The sequence below is a fragment of the Typopeltis vanoorti genome, chromosome 14 (assembly GCF_054136105.1).
Source record: "Typopeltis vanoorti isolate ZY-2024b chromosome 14, IOZ_Tvanoo_1.0, whole genome shotgun sequence".
Taxonomy (NCBI): Eukaryota; Metazoa; Arthropoda; class Arachnida; order Uropygi; family Thelyphonidae; genus Typopeltis; species Typopeltis vanoorti.
Genome location: NC_143562.1, coordinates 123,066,477 through 123,088,789, shown reverse-complemented (window position 1 = coordinate 123,088,789; position 22,313 = coordinate 123,066,477). Strand labels below are relative to the sequence as shown.

General features: G+C 36.8%; 1 protein-coding gene across 2 annotated transcripts in view; it reads left to right on the top strand.

The window, feature by feature from the left end:
- Positions 1-22,313, top strand: part of LOC150099876 (M-phase inducer phosphatase-like) — a 399,908-nt gene that overhangs the window by 70,880 nt on the left and 306,715 nt on the right. For both annotated transcript variants that reach the window (XM_090404127.1, XM_090404129.1), the window contains exon 5: positions 14,295-14,367. In XM_090404127.1, the coding sequence (XP_090260253.1) occupies positions 14,295-14,367 (73 nt within the window). The remainder of the gene's footprint in view (positions 1-14,294; positions 14,368-22,313) is intronic.

Below are 22,313 nucleotides of genomic sequence, written 5' to 3'. Positions count from 1 at the left end.
ATTAATAATGATGTAATTTTTTTCATGTAGTACTATCATATCCTGTACACCCCTTGAGGGTATATGGCAGGAATTTGATGATGATGATGATGACATTTTATGTTATGTGAACATAAAACATAAAACATATAACAAAAAGTTTGTAATGTGAAACTATTTTTACCATAGTAATTAATGTAAAATAAATTAATTGATTCTACATGAAAAATTTTCACATATTATCATAATTGAAACAACAACAACAAAAAACAGAATATAACATGAACCTTACCTTTACTGAAGATATAGGGGAGGAGGGAGGAAATTATTGTTTTGAAGATGAATCACTCTTCATAAAAAAAGTTGGGTAATTGCCCCTCATGTGTCACTGCTCTTTTCTGTTTTTTTGTGGGTGGACTAGATGGTGATTCTTTATCTTTGATTACAAACTTATTTAGGGTTCTCTGGGTTTGTTTTGTTCTTACAGGTTTTCTAAAATGTGCAATGATATTCTCATTAAACATGTTGACACTGTTATTAACTGTAGATACATCAGGGTGCCACTTTTCTGCAGTGGTTTGGATTTTTTCCCAATGGAAGCACATTTCTTTAATTTCATCATTGGAAATGGTTCCCTTACTGGGCCCCCCTCCTCTTCCGAAAAATGTTCCTTAACAACTTCCTCATGCTGCTTCTTTTGCAGTTTCTTTCAGATCCTCAGTGGTAAACTCTCTTTGATGATCTTCCACCAACTCGTCTACATCAGCGTTGTCCACTTCTAATCCAATGGATCTGACACACAACTTCATCAACCACAGATTCTGCTAGCTCTGCAGGAAACCCTTCAAAATCAGTGCCTGTCACACAATCAGGATGCAATTTTTTTCTAGGGTGAGTTCATAGTTTTCAAAGAAATCCCATGCTTTATTTATAACCCATAAACAATGCAAGATGTTCAAGTGCTTTTTCAAAAAGTCCCTGAGGGTCAGTTATGTGTCAGATGTCACTTCGAAGCACCTTTGAAACAAAGCCTTTGTATAAAGTTTTTTGAAATTGGAAATGACCTGCTGATCCATGGATTGGATAAGAGGAGTGGTATTAGGAGGTAGAAATTTGACTTATAAAGTTGTGCTCGTCCAAATCATCCTCCGAACCTGGGAGGTGAGCAGGAGCATTGTTCAGCACAAGAAGTGCTTTCAAAGATAGATTGTTCTTTTCAAGGTAGTTTTTTACACTGGGGTAAACACTTCATGGATCCACTGTATAAAAACTGCTTTGTTACCCAAGATTCACTGTTAGATTTCCACATCACATGTAGTTTACTTTTTATTACATAATTCTGATTTAAACACTCTGGGATTTTCTGAGTGAAACAGTAAAAAAGGTTTAATTTTAGTGACCACTAGCATTACCACACAACAAGAGGGTTAACTGTTCCATCATCGGTTTGTGTCCTGGCAGTGCTTTCTCTTCTTGTGTGATATAAGTTCACTTGGCATCTTTTTCCAGAAAAGTCCTGTCTCATCATAATTAAACACTTGCTGAGGAATAAATCCCTCCATTCTTACATAAGTTTTAAATTCATTCACAAACTGATTAGCAGCCTCTCCATGACTTACTACACTATGGATCCTAGTTCTCTTTTTAAAATGCTCAAACCATCCCTCCCCTACTAGCTTTAAAATCGTCACTGTCAGCACTAGATTCTGGGGTTGAACACTTAAGATCATCATGTAGTTGCTTAGCTTTTTTCGCAAATTATTGCCTCCAAAATACTGTCACTTGTCTGTTTATCATTCATCCATAGTAACAAAAGTTTCTCCATTTCCTCAACAGTCTGAGATCTTTTAGGATACAAAGGATATGCTCCTTTAGCCACATCAGCCTTTTAAATCGCATCTCTATTTTTAATAATAGTACAGATTGTCGATTTTGCCATGTTATAATCTTTAGAAAGTTCAGAAATAAGAGTTTCATTTTCCCATTTAGCTATAAGTTCTTTCTTGAGTTCAATAGTTGGTCTGGGTGTTCTCTTTTTCTGTTTATTTTCATCACTGCACTTTTGAATTATAGAGTCATCATTATCATAGTTTATTCACAATATGATCCAATGTGAAAAGGGAAAATAGATTTACATTAAAATGAAAGATTGCAAATTATTGTCTTCCAAGTCTCTCTATTTTGAGCTGACTTGTAGATGTCAGATGGAAATTATGATACACACACCAAAGTGGATTTACAGTGCTTGAATAGAATCAAATGCACTGATGCGAACCGATCAATTACTGCAGAGATAATGCCAGCTCATGTGAGCATCAGTGCGTTTATAAAACGAATGCACTGACATTTGCCAATCAGTACAATTTTTTTTTTTTTTCAATGGAGAAGTTCATAAAACTATTTTTTCGTAATTGGAAACGTTCATATAAGGAGGTATAGGATTCCAGTAGTGCAGTAATTTTTAACATAGTGCTGCGCTTGACATCAAAGTTACTCTTCTATGTACACTTATATTGTTGGGTTTGAATTTTCAATTATTCATTTGTAAACACTGATGATGGTTTATGAGACATAAACCAAAATATATGTGTTGAATTTATACTTTAATTAGATTTCTTTTCTGTAAACACATTTTCTATTATATTCTTTTAATGGATTTTACACAGTTATCACTCCAGCAAAGTGTAATTACTTAATGCTGACAGTTATCATACCAGCTGCACAATTTGGGAACAGACTATACATTGGAGCTATTTGGACAATTTTTATTCAAAATGGCAAAATAATATGGAAATAGCTTTTCATGTTTAAATGAATGCTTTCAACCAGTGAAGTTCAGTACTGAAAATAATCTAGAGTTCTTATTGGTCATAGCAGTACAATATATGAATTAATGCGTAATGTGACACCTTTTTTGGCAACTCGTATATAAAGTATAAGCTCTGCATCACTACAGCCTGAGGATTTACATACATCTGGGTCTGGCTCCCACTGACGAGACCTCAAAAAAGGTCGAAACCTGTCAAGGTTGTGACCCCCCCCCCCTCCCCATAATGTATAACATCATACATGTCTGCTAGGAGATGTTTTACATTATGGGAAATACTAAGGATAGTGATTGGAGCTTGCTCCACCTTTACTATGAGTTGCCCCTGTCATGAAAGGTTTGCTTACACTTGGATCCGCTGAAACTTTTATAGTTTCTATATTCGGCTTTGAAATAATGTTGGATTCAATATCCACTTAATTTGAATAACTGTATATCACCGAAGTGAAACCTTTTGGCTCTCTTATTTCAGTAAACTAATGCTCTTATTATAAAAACATTCTGATAATAGTTTTACATTTGATGTTTACCACAAGCAATCCATGCCAATAGTTACTTCCATTCGTGTTCTCTGCATCACCCTTCACAAAAGATCAGAATCATTCAGATGCTTTAAAAAAATGTCTATTTTCATTTTAGAAGTGATGAAAAGAAAAATAACTACAACTTCTACTTCACCAACTAACTCTTAACAGATATGCTAAGAAATGCATTGAAAAATTACTTTCCTCTAATTCAACTTCACTGCAAAAATCCTGATATGTACTACAGACATTTTCTTTCTATCTCTTACCACATCAGTAGACTTTCAAACAAAATCACTAATCTTCTTAAACTTCATGATATCAGAGAAACTTACAAATTTTCTCTCAATATACAGTCTTCTCTGCTCTCCTAAAGATGGTAACTCCTCCAAACATTCATGGGTTCACAGAATTCCTTGCTAATGTGGCCTTTCACATATAGGTCAGACTTCAAAAAATCTTGAAATTAAAAAGAACATCTTGGAGACGTTCTGAGAAGACGGTTCTGGTATAGCTTTTCACTCTCCCCACACGTCATGACATTGATTGGAATAAGAGTTCATGCCCTACTTAAAGGCATTTCATCTCTCATTGGATTAAAAAATCAACTATGGTCATTTTTTCTCATAGCACCTTCAGTAAGAACCAAGAATTGATCTTGTGTGTCATTCAGAAATTTTTAATTAGATCCTTTCAGTTAACAGATTTCAACATTTCAGCAAACCATCTACAAACAGTGTCATTAGCAGTTGACTTGTGCCACCTCTAATATTCTCCATGTGTTTCTGTTATTTATATTGTAACAGTTCTTACTAACTTCACCTGTTTATTTTGTTTTTTAGTTTACAGTTGCTCACCTTACATTTACATTTTGTATTTTTGTTGGTGAAACCAGTTGGTTAATTTATTCTGTTGTATTACCACAACCAATAAAAAAAAGTCCATTTATTTTCAGTATGTAAATATTTGATCATGGCAAGTCACATGAATAATTCTTTATAGAACAAGAAAGAAAGAGAGAAATTGTCAGAACTCAAGTTAGTAGCATATACAGCAATATTCAAGCAGTGTTAGTATGTACATTAAACTTTGGTTTGAAATAAGAGCTATTCAAACACTGGAGAAGACTAGTCATAGATTTTAGAGTCTGAGCAGATGGCATCAATAGCAGGACACATATTCAAACCAAAGATAGCAGAAGAGAACTTGACATTGTTAATTTTTATGAATGTATTCAAGATGATATATTCACTTAAAGAGAATGGGAGATGACAGATTAGCAACACATTTGGTGGTAGCAGAAATGGCAGGATAAAGATCTAGAGGAACACCAAGATTTATATATTTGATGCATTTAGGAATGCTTTAAAAGATTGAAATGTGGAAGATATGACCAATAATAACATAGTTTAGAAAAAAAGTTGTTGATTATAAATATAAATTATGTTGGACTATCTTTATCTATTGCAGGGTTTCCCAAAATGTGTTCCGCGAGTCATTCTCCTGGAATTTGTCATTTTAGTTTTCTAAGCATTTTTCATGAATAAATATTTTATAGTGTAAATATTCTGAGGAGAATGATTTTCGTGAATATGTCGAAAAGCTCAGACCCAGAAAGCCTAATAACATCTGTATAGCAAATGTTAGTGACCAAGCTGTGTATTTTTAAACGTGGAAGTATTCATGAATTATCGTTAATTTTCACACATCGAAATCTTTCAACAATCGAGAAAGAGAATACTGCTGTTTATGACCAATCATAAAAATTGCCTGCAAGCCGATTACAACAATGGGCGGTGTATCCTCTGTTCTCAAAACTGAAAGAAATAACATCTGTGTTGCAAATATTAGTGACCAATCAGCAAGGAAGTATAAAGAAAATTTTTCCACTAAAATTGAAGATCAAGGTAGTCTGTATCCGGTTCTCAAATCTAGTAATACTGAACACTTTCTTCGCAAGTTTGTATTATAGGGTGAAAGTTGCGAAACCGTAGTGCCGTGATTTTTAAAAAGTAGTAGGCCTACAGATTTAAGTTTTAATATGAACAAGGGACTTTGTTTAATTTTAGTAGTAAGAAATCTCTTATTGAAGGTGCTTGTGATGCAACAGATAGTGATGTCATCCACCTCCAGCCTACAAAGCGATCTCCAGGATGTACAAAAGGAGGGAGAAACTACCATCACACAGGAGAAAAAGTCTACATTCACTCATAAGTACATCATCATCAAATTCCTGACTTGTACCCTCAAGGGATGTACAGGATATGATAGTACTACATGAAAAATTTACATCATTACTAACTTCCTATCTACAATTTTCCTCAAAATCAGTCTGTTACTTGTCAAGACTCCAACATTATCAGATCTTATACGTCTATCATCTAAGACACTTTGTACTGTATCAATCCACCTATATCTTGGTCTTGCTCTGGGTCGTTTTCCTGCCAACCTGGCAGAGAACACTTGTTTTGCTAATCTTTCCTCACCCATTCTGTTTAAGTGACCATACCACCTAAGATTAGCTCTGCTAACGCATTTCTGGATGGAGACAATGTCAAGTTCTTTCCTAATATCCTCGTTTTTAATATGATATTGCCATTGATGCTATCTGTTCACGCCTCTAATCTTTCTCAGGATTCTCATATCTGCAGTCTCTAGTCTTCGGTCAAGTGTTTTACTTCTGACCCAGCTCTCAGATCCATAAGTTAAAACTGGTTTGAACACTGTTTAGTGTTCAATTTAGTGTTCCGACTAATTTCTCTCTTATTCCATATGAATTTATTCAATTGACTTCCAACCATACCAGCTTTGCTGATTCTGTTGTCTATTTCCATATTTAATTTACCATCTTCGCTAAAAATCGTGCCTAAGTAGCTGAAATGTTTTACTTGTTCCGCAGGTTCCCCGTTCACAACAAAGTTGACATTTTCAACAATTCTACCTATTTTCATTGTCTTTTTAATGCTGACCTTCATTCCATATCTATTACAACAGTTATTCAGTTTAGCCAGGGAATCTTGCAAGCTTGTAGTGGATATATTTAGAAGTATAACATCATCTGCATAAAGCAAAGAGCTGACATTAACATCTCCAATTCTGATATCATGTTTAATACCACTTTCCTTCATAATGTGATCCATATAGATAATGAATAACAGAGGGGATAATGTACATCCTTGTCTCACACCAGATTTAACATTAAACCATCTTCCTGTACTTCCTTTAATTCTAGCTGCTAACTTACATCTCAAATAAAGACTAAGTATTGCTTGATATAATGCTCCATTGACATTTTATTGGCACCTTGTCATATGCGATTATTCGTTAGTATCAGTATCATTAATATAGTGCATCTTTAGTATTGGTGAAACTAATTTTATCTTAACAATTTGGGATCTTGTTGATTTAAGGTCTGTTTTAAAAATACTTGATCCAAAATACTTGAATATTAGAAAGACTAGAAGTAGAAGTGTCACCACTGCCATAATAATATTAAAAATATTATAATGGAACTTGAAATTTTATGATGAAATGATGTTTTAAAAAAGAATAAATCTTTATATGGGAGGAATCCTTATATGGACTTTTTCAATTGAAGGTGAATTAGCCAATCTCATATGGAGGTAGCAGGGTTTTTCCTATTGGAAACTCGGATTTTTCATCCTGCATACAGACAAATCGGCCCTTCAGAATATACACAATTTACAGTAAAAAAAAAAATACTAGCTGTGGTGGTCGTTGTCGGCGGTAGATGGCTTTGATGTAGGTGATTGGTAGCATAGGTTCTGTGTAGTTGCGTGCATGGAGAGTTGTCCTCCCGCGATGAGTCTTCGGACTTTTTTGGAGGTGTCGTGAATAATTATAATAATAAATGGATATCTTATGTGATGAGATGATTTATTATGAAATTTTTGCCTAAGTACATCAGGGCATGCTAGTATAGTTAAATTGGAATTTATTGTTTTACAATAAACACTATAAATCATCTTTTGTTTATTCTTTTCATGAAATGTCTTTTATGAAATTATTCATGCCAACATATGTTCACTGGACAACCACAGATGCCGTATGGTCATTGTGATGCTCAGTGTTATAGTCCTGTTGTATGCTTTTCTAGAGACTTCAACTCTGAAGATCAGTCACTCCATGCATACCATCTATTCATCTCATTGACAGTTTACTCCTTCCTCTTTTTCCAGGAACTTTACCTGCTATTACTGTTCTGAGAAGTCCTCCTCCTTCCATCCTTTCAATGTGTCCAAAATATTTTAACTTTCTTCTGTCAGTTTCCTTAAGGAGCCTTAAAGTTCTACTGATAATTTCTGACACCCATTCTTTTTGTTTCTTTTCTTTTCTTTTGTTTCTGTTGAAAAAACAACTACAGCTAAAATCCTCAACTTTGTTCCTATGGGGATAGATCCATCCTTCCAGATTTTAGACAAGTCTCTGACTGTTGTTTTAGCCATCCCTAATCTTCTTCTGACATCATTTGAACAGTAATTCTTCACATTAATAATTCATACCAAGGATGGCCTTAATAATTGGGAGAAATTTTTATAATAAATAATTTTGTTCAGTGAAGTTATCCTGGTTGGCTGCGTGGTTATCATATCCACTCTCCAGCCTAGCCGCTGTGGGTTCGAACCCCACCAAGGGTGGATGTTTTTATGTTCTCTTTACCATATATGCTGCTGTAACCATCTCTGAGTGCAGTATGACCATTTGATGTCTTTGTGCCATAAAAATCTAATTTAAAAAAAAAATTATCCATTGGCTATTTCATGAGCTTATTATTACTATTCCAGAATATGTAAAAGCAGCTAAACTAAAGTAGCATGGTAACTTAGAAACAATGGGAGGAAAAAATAAAATAAAATAAATAAGAGCAAAATGGATGATGTTCGATGCATGAAAATGATTCAAAAGTAACCAAAATCTAGTTGGATTGATATAGTTAGTACTGTCTTAGAAGACTGAAATGTAAGATTCAGAAGAAAATTGTTACGAAGCTAGTAATAATGAAAACTTTATCATCTAGTGCTGTCATAGTATCTTGTATACCTGAGGGTGCATATCAGGACTTTGATGATGGTGATTATTCAGACTGATAAAAATTTATTATTACAACGTGAACATCCAAGGACTCATTGTAGGAGGGCATTTTACTGTGCTTTGCTACATACATCTTACTGTCATCTTTAAAAAAGTATAGTTCGTAATATAGGTATTATTTCTGGAAAAATCCCATGTTATTCCTCTAAGTAAATATTATTTTTATGGCTATTTAGCCTATTTTTGTTTAGGAGTACCCCTTTTTTTATGTCATTGGCTTTTTTACAAATTTTTCGGCATTACCGATGTTTTAAAGACAGATATGGGAAGAATATATAGGAATAATAATTCGGACATACCTTTATAGGATGTTACTGGTTATCTTCTTATTCAGTGGCATCCGGCATATGGCAATATACATTCATCTGCTGTTAAAGTATGACTGAAAGGAAGGGGGGGGGGTTGGAAAAGTGGGGATAGAGAGAGGCGGTAGAATATTCGGTGAGGCAGGAGGTGTGTGAATTTTAAACTCTGATTTTTTAAGAGTGGGCAAAGACTTCTCTGGGAGAGAGGTGATTTTTGGGGAAGGAGAAGGATATGATGGGATAAGATCTGTGGTTGGAGTGACGGGGTGTGAGCCATTTTGACAGTGCGTCGTCTTCGGAGCTCTTGGGGAGAAGTAGAAACTATGTAATGCTGGCTTTGTGTTTTTTCTTTGGTGTGTCTGTGTCGTATTCTATTTGTGTATCACTGAGGATAAGGGTAGGTGAGCTGGGATCTCTTTTGCTCAAGAAAAGGCAAGACTATGTTTTGGTGGCAATGAATATAACAAGGTTGTCCTCACCCCATTAGAGTATAATATGTAGATCAATGTTTAAGGCACTAGTTGTAGATGATCCTGTAGCCTGGGATATCTCATTCTTATCCTTCCAAAAAATGGTTATAAGGAAAAACTTCTTGCGAACATTCTGAAGCAAACCCCCCCTCCCCCAGACAAACAGATGGATAGAAAAAAGAAAAATATAGAGCAGGGCTTCCCAAACTATGAGGAACCTTCCTTGGGGAAGTATAGACAGAGTCCAGGGGAGGTGTGAAGAACCTTTTAGTTGTACATTGTTACAATAAATCCACCTTTCCCAAAATACTAGTTACAAGTGAGTAACATAGTTTAATGTGATTGTTTACAGAATTATATAATTATTTTATAATTGTTTTAGGATAATTATTTTTGTTTCATTTAAACATTTTTATTTGTTATATCTTTATATTCTTTAAGTTCATTATATTGTTTTTATTGTTCATTTGCATTCATTTTAGTATTTGGATTTTTAGGGAAGGCTGGTACATCAAGATTACACTAAACGATGTGATAGCAAAAAGTTTGAGAACCCCTCATATAGAAGTTCAGTGTTGCTTCCTGACATTGGTCTATCATGGATATTATATGAAAGATCATTAACAGGAATAGTTTTCTTCCCATTGAACAAGATCTCAAGTCTCCTTTGATCTTCAGAACCTCCCCATTCACCATTCAAAATAACCAGGAGTATGCTAGATCACTTGCTGATATGGAATTTGCTGTGTGTGATAAACAGGCCAGTCAGGTGAGATATCATGTTAGAATACATCAAGATGGGATGACGAAGGTGGGGGGGGGGGATATCAGAACTGGCAGCACATATACAACAGAGACAAAATCATCAAGGAGCAGTTCCTCATGAAATGTGCCCACAATTAAAGCAATCGCTAGCTTCTTCAGAAAAAAAAAAAAAAAAGTTGATTTCTTCTTTCTCACCCCTCATCTGCATTCACACGTAGCACTGATGTGCTATAGGTTCTTTTACCGCTCATGTATGGGGTCGATATAAAAAAATAAAGTAAAATGAAATAAATTATGCTTGTATGTTCACTTAATCTATGCATAAGTTAACAGTTTGGCTTAATCATTTCTTTTCAGTTAAAACTAATCTGATTTCTGCATATAACTTATTTACATGTAAACTTTGGAATACTGATCGATGGAGTGAAAAAGGAAGAGGAAAAGTGTGTTCAGTGTGTTTGCAATTGCACTGAAAAGGTACTTTGGTTAGCTGTTGCTATAGTTTTTACATGACCAGCAGAAAGTGGAGGATATGATGGTTGCTACTTCAGCAGAGCAGTATCTATCATTGTTCGAAGACCACACCCAGACACAGAGCTGAAATAGTGCAGAATTTAACATAAGTTAGTAATGGGTAGGATCATCTATCAGCTAAATCACTCTTCTCTGGATAGCCTCATGAATTTTTAGGGACGTTTTGGGTGCATCACATGATATGTGGATAGTATTCTAATAATGAGTGTATTTATGATTTGTATAGGTAGTAGTTTAATGAGCAAAAATTAGAGGAAAATAATGCCTAATTTTTTTAGTCTGAGGAAGCTACTGAAGTTGATGTGATATGTTTGTGTTTCTGCCAGGAAAGACTTGGAGGTAAATGAGAATCTAAGGAGAGAGAAAGAATCTGATCCATTCTGGTAGTCAAGTATTATTAAGGGTAAGGTAGATGAGCTGAGATCCTTTTTATGAGAGAAAAGTCAAGACTGCATTTTAGTGACATTGAAAGTGAGGTTATCTTTGCCCTGTTGAAGAATGGTATGGAGGTTACTGTTTAAGTTACTGGTTGCAGGTGATCTTGAAGCATGAGATGTCAGAGCACTGCCTGGTTCATCAAATGAGTGGGGTGAATGGAGTGTACCATTGTCAACAAAACTGCAGATAAGATTAATGTTGATTGAAAGTAGGTCATTTATGTATAGGAGAAAGAGGGTATGTGATAGAACAGAGTCCAGAGACACTCCTGCATTGGTCATGAAGCTAGGAGTGGAAACCATTTGCATGAACAACCAAAGCGAAAGCCTGGGTCTACTAGTCAACCCAGTTTGTGTTGACTAGTAGACCATAGGATGTCAGTTTACTGAGCAGGCCTTGATGCCAGATATGATCAAATGCTCTGGAAATGTCAAGAGGTATGTACGAGGGACATCCAGAAAGTAAGTTCCAATGGGCTGTCAGTGAAACACAAATATGCTTACAAAAAGAACTTTATTGGAAATTAAAGTAGCCATCTTTCACTACTTTTGTACATAATTTCTGCCATTGTTCAGGCACTTATAATGGGGCACCAAGAGTTGTATACCTTCGTCGTAGAAGGTTGCCACCCGTGACGCAAATCACGTATTGACTGCTTCTTTGATCTCTTCGTCATCTTGAAACCGCCAGCCACCAAGGAAAGATTTCAGATGTTTGTACAGATGAAAGTCGCTTGGTGCGAGGTCAGGACTATATGTGTGTGGGCGGGGGATGATGGAATTGTTCTGATAATTCAGTTTCTTCAACACAATTTCATGAAGACATGAATGTCAAACTTCTGGAAATTGCAGCAAGAGTGACGTCATAGTGAATCCTCTATTCTGTCGAATCTTCTCTTCAACTGAATGCACCAAATCGTGAGTCACTAAAGATGGTTGCCTGCTCTGTTCATCATCGCACATACCTGTCCTTCCTTCATTAAAAAGTCTTATCCATCTTCGTACCATTGAATCACTTATTGCGTGTTCTTCATAAACCTCAATAATTTGCCGATTTCAGCTGCTTTAATGTTCCTTGCATTCAAGAAACGGATAACTGACCTAATTTCATATGTGACTTGCGATTCGATTTAAATGTGGCAGGTGATTCGATTTTCTTAGATGTTATAAACACACATACCAAGAAGCATATGCACTGCGAGAATGTCTGAAAATGGCACCGCCTTGCTAACGAATAAACAAACTCAGCACGCATGCGCACCATTGCGATTGCAGCACCGCCGTGAAAATATTTAAAAATGGAACTTACTTTTTAGACATCCTTCGTATTTTTACAAACCTTTTCATGGCACATGTAAACTGCTTGGCCTCTACATAGTGGAGAAGTTGACTGTTGATAGCTTTTTCCATTATTTCAAGGTGGATTAAGGTGATGGAAATAGGACAGTAGTTTTACAAACCAGGCATCTCCCTTTTTTGGAATAGGTTATGGATATGTGCTAGCTTCTGTCCATGGGATAAGGCTCCAGCTGAATATAAAAGATTGTAGAGACAAGTGTTAACTCTTGTTTAGTATTTTTCTGATGTCTTTTTGTTGATAAACCACAGGAGGCATATAGTGCTCATTTTCTGATTTGACTTGGTAGGAGATGATTTGACCTAGTCATCTATGGAGGAATTGCTGATTGAGAGCAGTGCCAGAAAGTTGTTGGTTACAAAGTTTAATTTGGATTTATTTATTGCCATGTTTCAGCATGGGCTGAGCATGTAGCTGGCGTCCTTGATACACACCACCTGTGGTAATTTAAATATTTTTCTTCAACTGCTTTGGTACAATTTTTGTTCAACTAGAGCTTGGAAACTGGAGGACTTTTGGTTAGAGTGGAGAATGAAGGCCTTCATACTTGTGAGGATAATTTCTGTGACCCATTGGAGCAGGTGGTTGGGTCTGTAGAACAGAAGCATTAGTTTGATCATGAAAAGGAAGAGTAGAAGTTCCAGAGGTTGGTCGGTCCACTTATACCTCTGTAGTACTTAGGGACACAAAATTGGGATTAGATTGATGTTCTGTGAGAGGAAAGTTGCACAAAATTGTTGTCTGAATTACCAATTGTAGAGATGACGTTACTAATATATCTGGAGAGGAAACTGGTTTAAAAAAGTCATGAGCATTGGAATGGTGGAAAAGGTGTTATCAGGAAATCAGGTTGGTAGATGTACAGTTCACTTTATGTCATTGCTTATAACAAGTACTTTTACATCTCATTCATTTTGGTCATGGTTTGGAAAAGGGATGCTAGTTAGAGTTGTTGATATTGAGGTCACCTGAGTTCACAATTTGGATGGCAGGATTGCAGAAAGTAATACTGTTAATGAAGGATCCCAAATTTGACATTCTCTGATACACAGTGTCAGATCTTACAAAGACACAGGTTCAAATTACACAATGCATAATTCCATTTGCCACTCTTGTTATGAATGGAACTGTGCATTGTGTAATTTGGAAAGTGGAGGTGGACTCTGGTTGATGTAGCTGTACTTTGATCTCTGTCAAGAGAAAGTTTTATCTAGATGTCTGTACATGATGGTGTACATCATTTATGTTGACATTCATCTTATTCTCACATCATAAGAACACCAACATCCTTGGATGTTGGTGTTCTTAATGTGAGAATGACTTTTTTTTTTCCATAGAGATTTTGGCTTCTGTTATATATTTTGTTTGTTTTGCCATTTTTGTTGAAATTGACTTTTGTGGAGGGTTTATTTTAATCTTGGTGGCAGTTATCATTATTTGTTGTAGTTTCATTATTGATTAAGTTCATGAAAGGATAGAGTAGAGATATGTAGAGAAGGGGGTGTGAGAACTCTTTGACTTGATACCATACAGATAGCAATCAGTGCTTCTCACATACAACTACTCTAGGCACAACCTGGCAGAGCATATGATAGCAGGGTTATGTGTCATCTGACCAAGAAGCTTCCTGACTCATTACTAACACGGTGCCTTTTACTATCTGGCTGCCAGCCTCTGACACCACCATTTTTATTGGTATCTTTGAAATTGTGGTAGGTTTTTGATCTCTTAAGTATATTTGGCATGTCTCTGACAATATATCTCACACTGCATGTAGAAGAGGTGGGAATATTACCGGAATCTCTCCTCTGGATGCAAAACATGGTGTTCAGATCATATCATTAAATTTATAGATCGTGAAGAGGATAACAATGAAAATTTTATGGTAAAATTTTTGCTATTCCATAATCTTTAATATTATAAATCAAAATGCTGTTGATGCTGTTGTAATTCTTTAATATTGAAAGCATTTAACTTCTTGTAGAATGCACAGTCATTTTCGAATCAAGAAGACTCGGAGCCAGTACGTTACCGATGGGAAAAAACACATTCTAGTTGTGAGTAACAAGAAGAAATTTTTTTTTTTTTGAAAATTATCCATGAAACATATATTTTGAAAATGAATTTATTCTTAACATGTTATATTAATTTTTCTTGCTATTTTTTTATCCTGCTACCACAACTACATATGATCTGGGTCTAATCGTATTGTACTGGTTGATATTAATCGAAATATTTTTATTTCTTCCTTATTTTCAGTGTTTATTTATTTTTTTAATAATTTTCTTTATTACCCTTAGATGCAATGCTAATTAAATTTTATAAGTTAAAAAACTTTCATTCTTTTCAAAATGTTCATCAAGGCTTAACGTTAAAAATAACATGAGTCTTAAATGCATTGAATTGTTCTTGAAGGTTTTATCTTTCACAAATTAACTTATGAAGTAAATTAATTGTATTCTATAAATCAAGATAGATAAATTTTTAATCATCATCATCATCAATGCTGAGTGTGGCATTAGCATCGTCTTGAGTAGTTTATTATCCATGCTTCCATGGAGTCAAAATACTCATCGTGGGAGGTCCTTCGTAGGAAACACAAAGCCTATCAAGACTAAACATAGGAGGTCCCTCTTAGGAAACACAAAGTCTATCATACCACTCCGTGAACTCATTGACCGTTCCTTCTAAATCACTCTTTCAGGCAATGCATTCCACGGTTCAAACACCCTCCATGCAAAGAAACCAATCCTCACCCTCTTGCTCACAGCCTCCTTTCATAACTTCCAAGGATGGCCCCTTGTCATCACTCCTTCCCGCTGTTCGACCAAGTGAAAGAACTCCCCAGTGTCTACCATGTAACTGCCTCTCAACAGTTTAAAAGTCTTGATCATACCACCTCTCCTTCTTATCCACCAAACTCTGCAGTCCACATTCCCCTCAGTCGATCCTTGTAACTGACATTGTACAGTCCTGAAACCATCTTTGTTATCTGCCTCCATTTCCTTTCCACAGTTAATTTATCCCCTTCAAATCCTGGGGACCAAATCTGAGAACAGTAGTCTCTAAGTGTGGTCTGATCAGGGTCTTATACAACGGAATGAGAATTCTTTTATCTCTGCAGGTCCGTGTCCTTCTCAGTATTGCAGCAATCCCTTGAGTTACCTTCACCACCTTTGCAATATGCTCCCTGAATTTCATTTTTCTATCAATCATCACCCCCAGATCTCTTGTCTCCCCTACTTCCTCCAGTATATAGCTCCTCCATTCGAGTATCCATCCTCCCGTCGATGATTCCCATCAAGACTTTACATTTTGCTGAATTAAACAGAACTCCCATTCGTTTGCCCATCTGTCTAGTTTATTCAAATCCTCTTACAGAGCTGCCACATCTGCACTATTACTGATAACCCTTCCCAGCTTCACATCATCTGCGAACAATTGAATATCCCCTTGCAATCCATTGACAATGTCATTGATATAAAGGTTGAACAATACAGGTCCCAGTATGAGCCCTATGGAACACTACTTGTAACCAGTGGTGAGCTAGCGAAATTTTAACAAAGGGCTCACATTATCGAGCAAAAAAAAAAAAAAATTATTTATTGTCGATGCAAAATACTTGCATAAAGCTGGGTAATTTCTCCACACAGCAAGAGCTGTTTGTAAACTGCAAGCTGCCCATCATGGTCCAAACACCGCCAATCTTTAAAATTTTGATACCAAGGTCTTTTACAATAGTATTTAATTCTCGTTGATTTTTTGGTGATTGATGATAAAAAGCATATAATTTATCCATAAATATTTCAAAAAGATTTATTTCTTTAGCGTTTTTTATCGAATTGTCTAATGCTAAGTGTAAACGTTCTGTGTAAACTAAGTGTTCTAGTTCTACAAGATCATTAAACAAGAAGAACAGGGGTGGGGGGGGTTGCTTAAGGGTCAAAGCTGTATAACTGAGCGGAGACCTCCACATAGCCTTTAAAGGAATGTGGAGAACCGAACAGGGCTTTTGACCTAATGTCCAATCCTCACCGTCTCGTGGTGCACCCTGTTGGGTATCTACTTGCATACTGAACAAACGAGGATGGGCTGGCAGTTTGGGATTTAGCCGACCAAATCATATTCTTATTGGTTAAACCAAAATAAAAAATGATGGTACAACATGACAAAATTTCATGCCGGCTGGGGCATCGCCCGGTTAAACAAGGCCCCCATTGTTTTCGCCAGGAACCAGGGCAAACAGTGAAAAGTCAGCGACTTGAACAAATCTGAAAACACACCCCAACTCAACATCACCAGAGTTAAAGATCGGTACTATCAACATAAGAAGCCTGAATGGCAAAGAAATGGAGCTAGCTGAGGAATCAGATAATTACCAGATCGACATAATAGGTGTGACTGAAACAAAAAAGATAAAAACTGGTGAGATCTTTCTGAGCAATAAATACAAAACGTTATATTCAGGCAACGATAATCAAGGAAAAGAAGGTGTAGCTATAGTATTCAACACAAAATACGAGGCTAATCTTCTTGAATGGCAGGCAGTCTCAAGTAGAGTAATGTGGGCAAATATAAGAATGGGGAACTGGACAATGAGACTTATTTGTGCCTATGGTCTCACAGAAGGTTCTACTAAGGTAGAAGTGGAGGAATTTTTTTGAGGCTTTAGAAAAAGCAACTGACCTAATGAAAAAGGAAAAGTTGGTTCTTGTTGGGGATCTAAATGGCAGAATAGGAAATGATTGTGAGATATACAATATTTTGGGAAAATTTGGAGAAAAGAGCAAAGCTAATAATAATGGCAAATATCTGTTGAATTTCTGCTCAGGACATGGACTGGTTATTACTAACACCATGTTCCAACATAAAAATGTGCACAAATTCACATGGAGAGAAGAGGCAAGGAATAAGAAAAATCTCATTGACTATGTTATTGTTGATAGTGATGTTTTCTCCCTGGTGCAGGACACCAGTGTACAGAGGATTTGAAATTGGAAGTGATCACTATTTAGTCTTGAGCAGGATAAAATTGAATTTCATATTGAAAAGAATAACATGTAAGAAAGTTTTAAAGCAAATAAAAGTTGAGCAGCTCTCAGATGTGAACTGTAGACTAAAATACACAAAGATTATTGAAGAATAAATGAAAGAGTTTGAGAACAGGAATCAAATCTTGGAGATTCAATGGCAAGCCTTGAAAAAAGCCCTGATTGATTCAGCCAGAGAGGAATGTGGTGAAGTTGTCTGCAAGGATAGAAAAATTAAGACTCCATGGCAGACACAGGAAATTAAAGAGACAGTGAAGGAAAAGAAGAAAGCTTATCAAAAGTTCCTGGCAAATAAGTCAGCTTGTGCTCCTAGAGAATACAGAGACAATTGCAAGAATGCTAACCACTGTGTAAAACTAGCTAAACAAAACTCATGGGAGGACTTTGGCAAGAGTATAAAATATAAATATCAAGAAGGTGGCAAAATATTCTGGAGGTTATTTAAGAAGCTTAGAAATGGAGGAAAGAGTACTGTAAAAGGAGTTAGAGAAGATAAAGGTGGCATGAAAATGGGAGAAAAAGATATCCTTGAAGTATGGAGTAATTACTTTGAAAAACTGCTAAATGAAACAAGCAGGGATGACAGCATAGTGGTAAAAAACACTGACCAGGCATGCAGTCAGGAATGCATATTCATACTTGAAGTAGAAAAAGCCATCAAAGGCTTGAAATGTGGAAAGGCAGCAGGAGTAGATGATATTCGACCAGAAATGCTAAAATATAGTAGTATAAAAGTCTTACAGTGGCTGCACTGCATAGTTCAGAAAGCCTGGACAGAGGGACGAATTCCCGATGATTGGAGTAGAGCTCTCATAGTACTCGTATATAAAAAGGAAAATAAAACTGAATGTAAGAATTACAGAGGTATTTCCCTATTGAGTGTTCCTGGCAAAATCTATACAAGTATAATTGAGAAAAGGTCGAGCAGAATTGTGGAAGAAATGCTTGGTGAATAACAAGCTGGATTCAGGCCAAATAGAGGCTGTCAGAATCAGATCTTCACTTTACGACAGATAGTCGAGAAAGCATGGGAATATAACAAAGATCTGTATTTAAGTTTTGTCGATTTGGAAAAGGCATATGACAAGGTGCCAAGAGAGAAGATATTCAATACGCTACAGTTATATGGTGTCAATGGGGCATTATATCAAGCAGTACTTAGTCTTTTTTTCAGTTGTAAATCAGCAGTTAGAATTGAAGGAAGTACATGAAGATGGTTTAATGTTAAATCTGATGTGAGACAAGGATGTACATTATCCCCTATATTATTCATTATCTCTATGGATCACATTATGAAAGAAAGTGGTATTAAACATGATATCAAAATGGGAGATGTTAATGTCATCTCTTTGCTTTATGCGGATGATGTTATACTTCTAAATAAATCTGCTACAAGTCTGCAAGATTCTCTGACTAAATTGAATAATTGTTGTAATAGATATGGTATGAAGGTGAGCAATAAAAAGACAAAGACAATGAAAATAGGAAAAATCATTGAAAATGTCAACTGAGTTTTGAATGGGGAACCAGTGGAACAAGTAAAACATTTCAGCTACTTATGCACGATTTTTAGCGAAGATTGTAAATTAAATATGGAAATAGACCACAGAATCGACAAAGCTGGTATGGTAGGAAGTCAATGGAATATATTATTATTATTATTACCACGGGCTACTCCAAGGAGTCCTTAGACTCATCGAGGTAGGCCCTGAACATCATGTTCACACAGCTGTTCAACATTCTCACAGTATCTATCATACCTTGCCTTGAACTCGCTCACTGTCATAGCACCCACAACAGACTCTGGCAGCTTATTCCACTCATTTACCACTCTAAAAGTAAAGAACCCAACTCTAACACCCCTGCTAACCACGCTCTTGCCCAGCTTCCATGGGTGTCCCCTAGTTCTCCCACCACCAGTCCTGATCTCAAAAATATCCTCTGAATTAATCCTATAGAATCCTTTTAGCAATTTGAATGTCTCAATCATATCTCCCCTTTTCCGCCTATCAACTAGTTTCTGCAACCCACAAATCTTCAACCTGTTCTCATATGGTTCATTCCATAGACCTGCTATCATCTTAGTCACTCGCCTCTGGATCCTCTCAACCTCCTCCCCATCAAGAAGGAACCGAGGTGACCAAATCTGGGCACAGTAGTCGAGATGAGGTCTTATCAGGGCTCGGTACAGAGGTACAATAACTTGTTTTTCTCTGCTCGTCAAGGTATTTTTCAACAACCAAGTGAGTTGATGAGCTGATTTAGCTACTTTCGCAATGTGCCCCCTAAACTTCATCTCCCTATCCACCAACACTCCCAAGTCCCTGGCCTCATCAATCTCTTGGAGTACAGTTCCACCAATGTGGTATACTGCTGCTAATCTTTTCACTCCGAAATGCATAACCTTACATTTTGTCACATTAAATTGACATCCATTCTCCTTAATCCAGAACTCCAATCTATCTAAGTCATCTTGCAAGACTTTGACATCTTCTGCATTCACTATCGCCCTACCCAACTTTGCATCATCAGCGAACAAATGAACTGTCCCACTTAGACCCTTCCCTATATCGTTAATGAACAGATTAAACAGCAGTGGTCCAAGAACAGAACCCTGTGGCACACCACTAGTCACAGGCCGTTTTTTTTGGACTCTACTCCTGAATAAACTACTCTTTGATATCTCTCCATCAACCACCCAGCTATCCATCTCACCAACCCTATATCCATTCCCATATGTTGTAGTTTACGGATTAGAATTCCATGTGGTATCCTGTCAAACGCCTTTGCCAGGTCCAGCAGTATCACTGTAAACCCATTTCCCTTATCCAGTTCAGCCGTCACCTTGTTATAAAACTTGAGCAAGTTACTGAGGCATGATCTACCCTTCACAAAGCCATGCTGTCCTCTGTACAGTATCTCATTTTCATCAATTCATTCCTGTATTTTTCCCTTGACTACTTTCTCCAAGACCTTGACAACGACTCCTGATATGCTGATCGGTCGGTAATTTGCAACCATAGTCTTGGATCCTCCTTTATGCAGTGAAACTATTTTCCCCTCTTTCCACACCTTCGGGACTAAGCCAGACCTGAGACTCAGATTAAACAACATGGTCAAGGGCACTGATAATTCATTAGCCGCTTCATGCAAGACCCGTGCCGGTATACCATCCAATCCCACAGATGTATTCACATTAAGGTTCTGTAATAGACTATTCACCTCCACTTCATTCATCACAATTCCCATATAAACTAATGGTTCCTTCATTTTTTCAACGTCACCACCTGGATGATATACTTTTGCAAAGTGCGCGCTCAGTAACTCCACTATATCGACTGGTTCAGTGAACTCTTTACCATCGTCATTCCTTAAAATCATTTTGCCATGTACAGTTTTTTTCTTGCTTGCAGCATATTGAAAGAACTGTTTGGGATTCTCTTTTGCTTGCATAGCTAGTTTCCTTTCATAATCGGCTTTTGCTGTTTTTACCACACTCGTTACTCTTCTGGCCTGTACTTTATTCCTTTCGTGTGCCTGCAGGTCACCCCTTTCTTTAAATTCCCTCCATAGTTGTTTCTTTTTTTGCAGCTCAAGCTTAATGGTGTTATTCATCCATTTAACCCCTCCTTGTTTCGCTATTTCATGTTTCACTATTTCATTTTTTTTCATGTAGTACTGTCATATCCTGTACACCCCTTGAGGGTACATGGCAGGAATTTGATGATGATGATGATGATTGTTTCACTATTCGGATCTTAGGTATACAATCAGCCATAACCTCCTGTAAATGCTCTTTGATCACTTCCCATGCTCTATCGACGTCCAGCCCTTGCAGTTGTACATGCCATGGCACTGATCCAAGCAATCTCCTCAGCTTGTCATACTTGCCAGCACGGTAATTCCACATATACCCTGTCTTAATCACAAATTTCACACCTTTAGCCACCTCCCAGGTCAAGACCTTATGATCACTCTCACCAATAGGTGGCAACATGGTCATATTCATTACAGTCAAATTCTCAGATACTATTACCAGGTCAAGCACTCTCACACCCCTAGTATTTTCAATTACATGCTGTTTCAGATAGTTATCCCTTAATAATTGAATAAAATTCATTTCCTTCCTCACATGTGTCCTCTCCTCCTTCCAATGAATGTTACCATAGTTGAAATCCCCCATAATAATTACCCTCCTTCCACTCATTTCATCAATTTGTTTATGCATACCATCTCCACCATCTATTCCATCACCTGGTCTATAGCAGCACCCAACTGTATATTTTATTCTGCCAGTATCAATCTCACACCAAATAGCCTCAAATGAGCTCCTTTCACTATCCTGCAATACTTCAATTCTCCTTGGCTGCAGTTCATCAGCTATCATCAATAACACCCCTCCCCCAATTTTATTCTCTCTGTCCCTCCTAAACATACTATAACCTACACATTCTATCCCACTAACTATATCATCTTCCGTCAGCCATGTTTCACTAATGCCAATAACCTGTGGCCAGGAAGAGCCAATCAAGGCCAAAAATTCTTCCTTCTTGTTCCTAATACTCCTGGCATTAGTATACATGAATTGCAGTGTTCCCTTTGTCCCACCCCTATCTTGATACGTTATTCTAAATATCCCATTCCCATTTTTTGTCCTTATTGCTGGCTCAGGTACATTATATACATTTTTACACTCAACTGTCTCACTGATGTCTGGATATCCACTTCCCCCCCTCCTTGGTAGTTCTAGTCTCCCTGGTTCTGCACATCCATTTTCACTTCATTCAGCAACACTTTTTCCAGTCTCCGCACACCAAGTCCATTCAAATGCAGGCCATCCATCTTGTATAAGTCCTTTCGCCCATCAAACTCATTCCACACGTCCACAAATTCCACACCACACCGTCCGCATAACCTGCGCATAATATCATTTGCGATTATGGCCCTCCTTC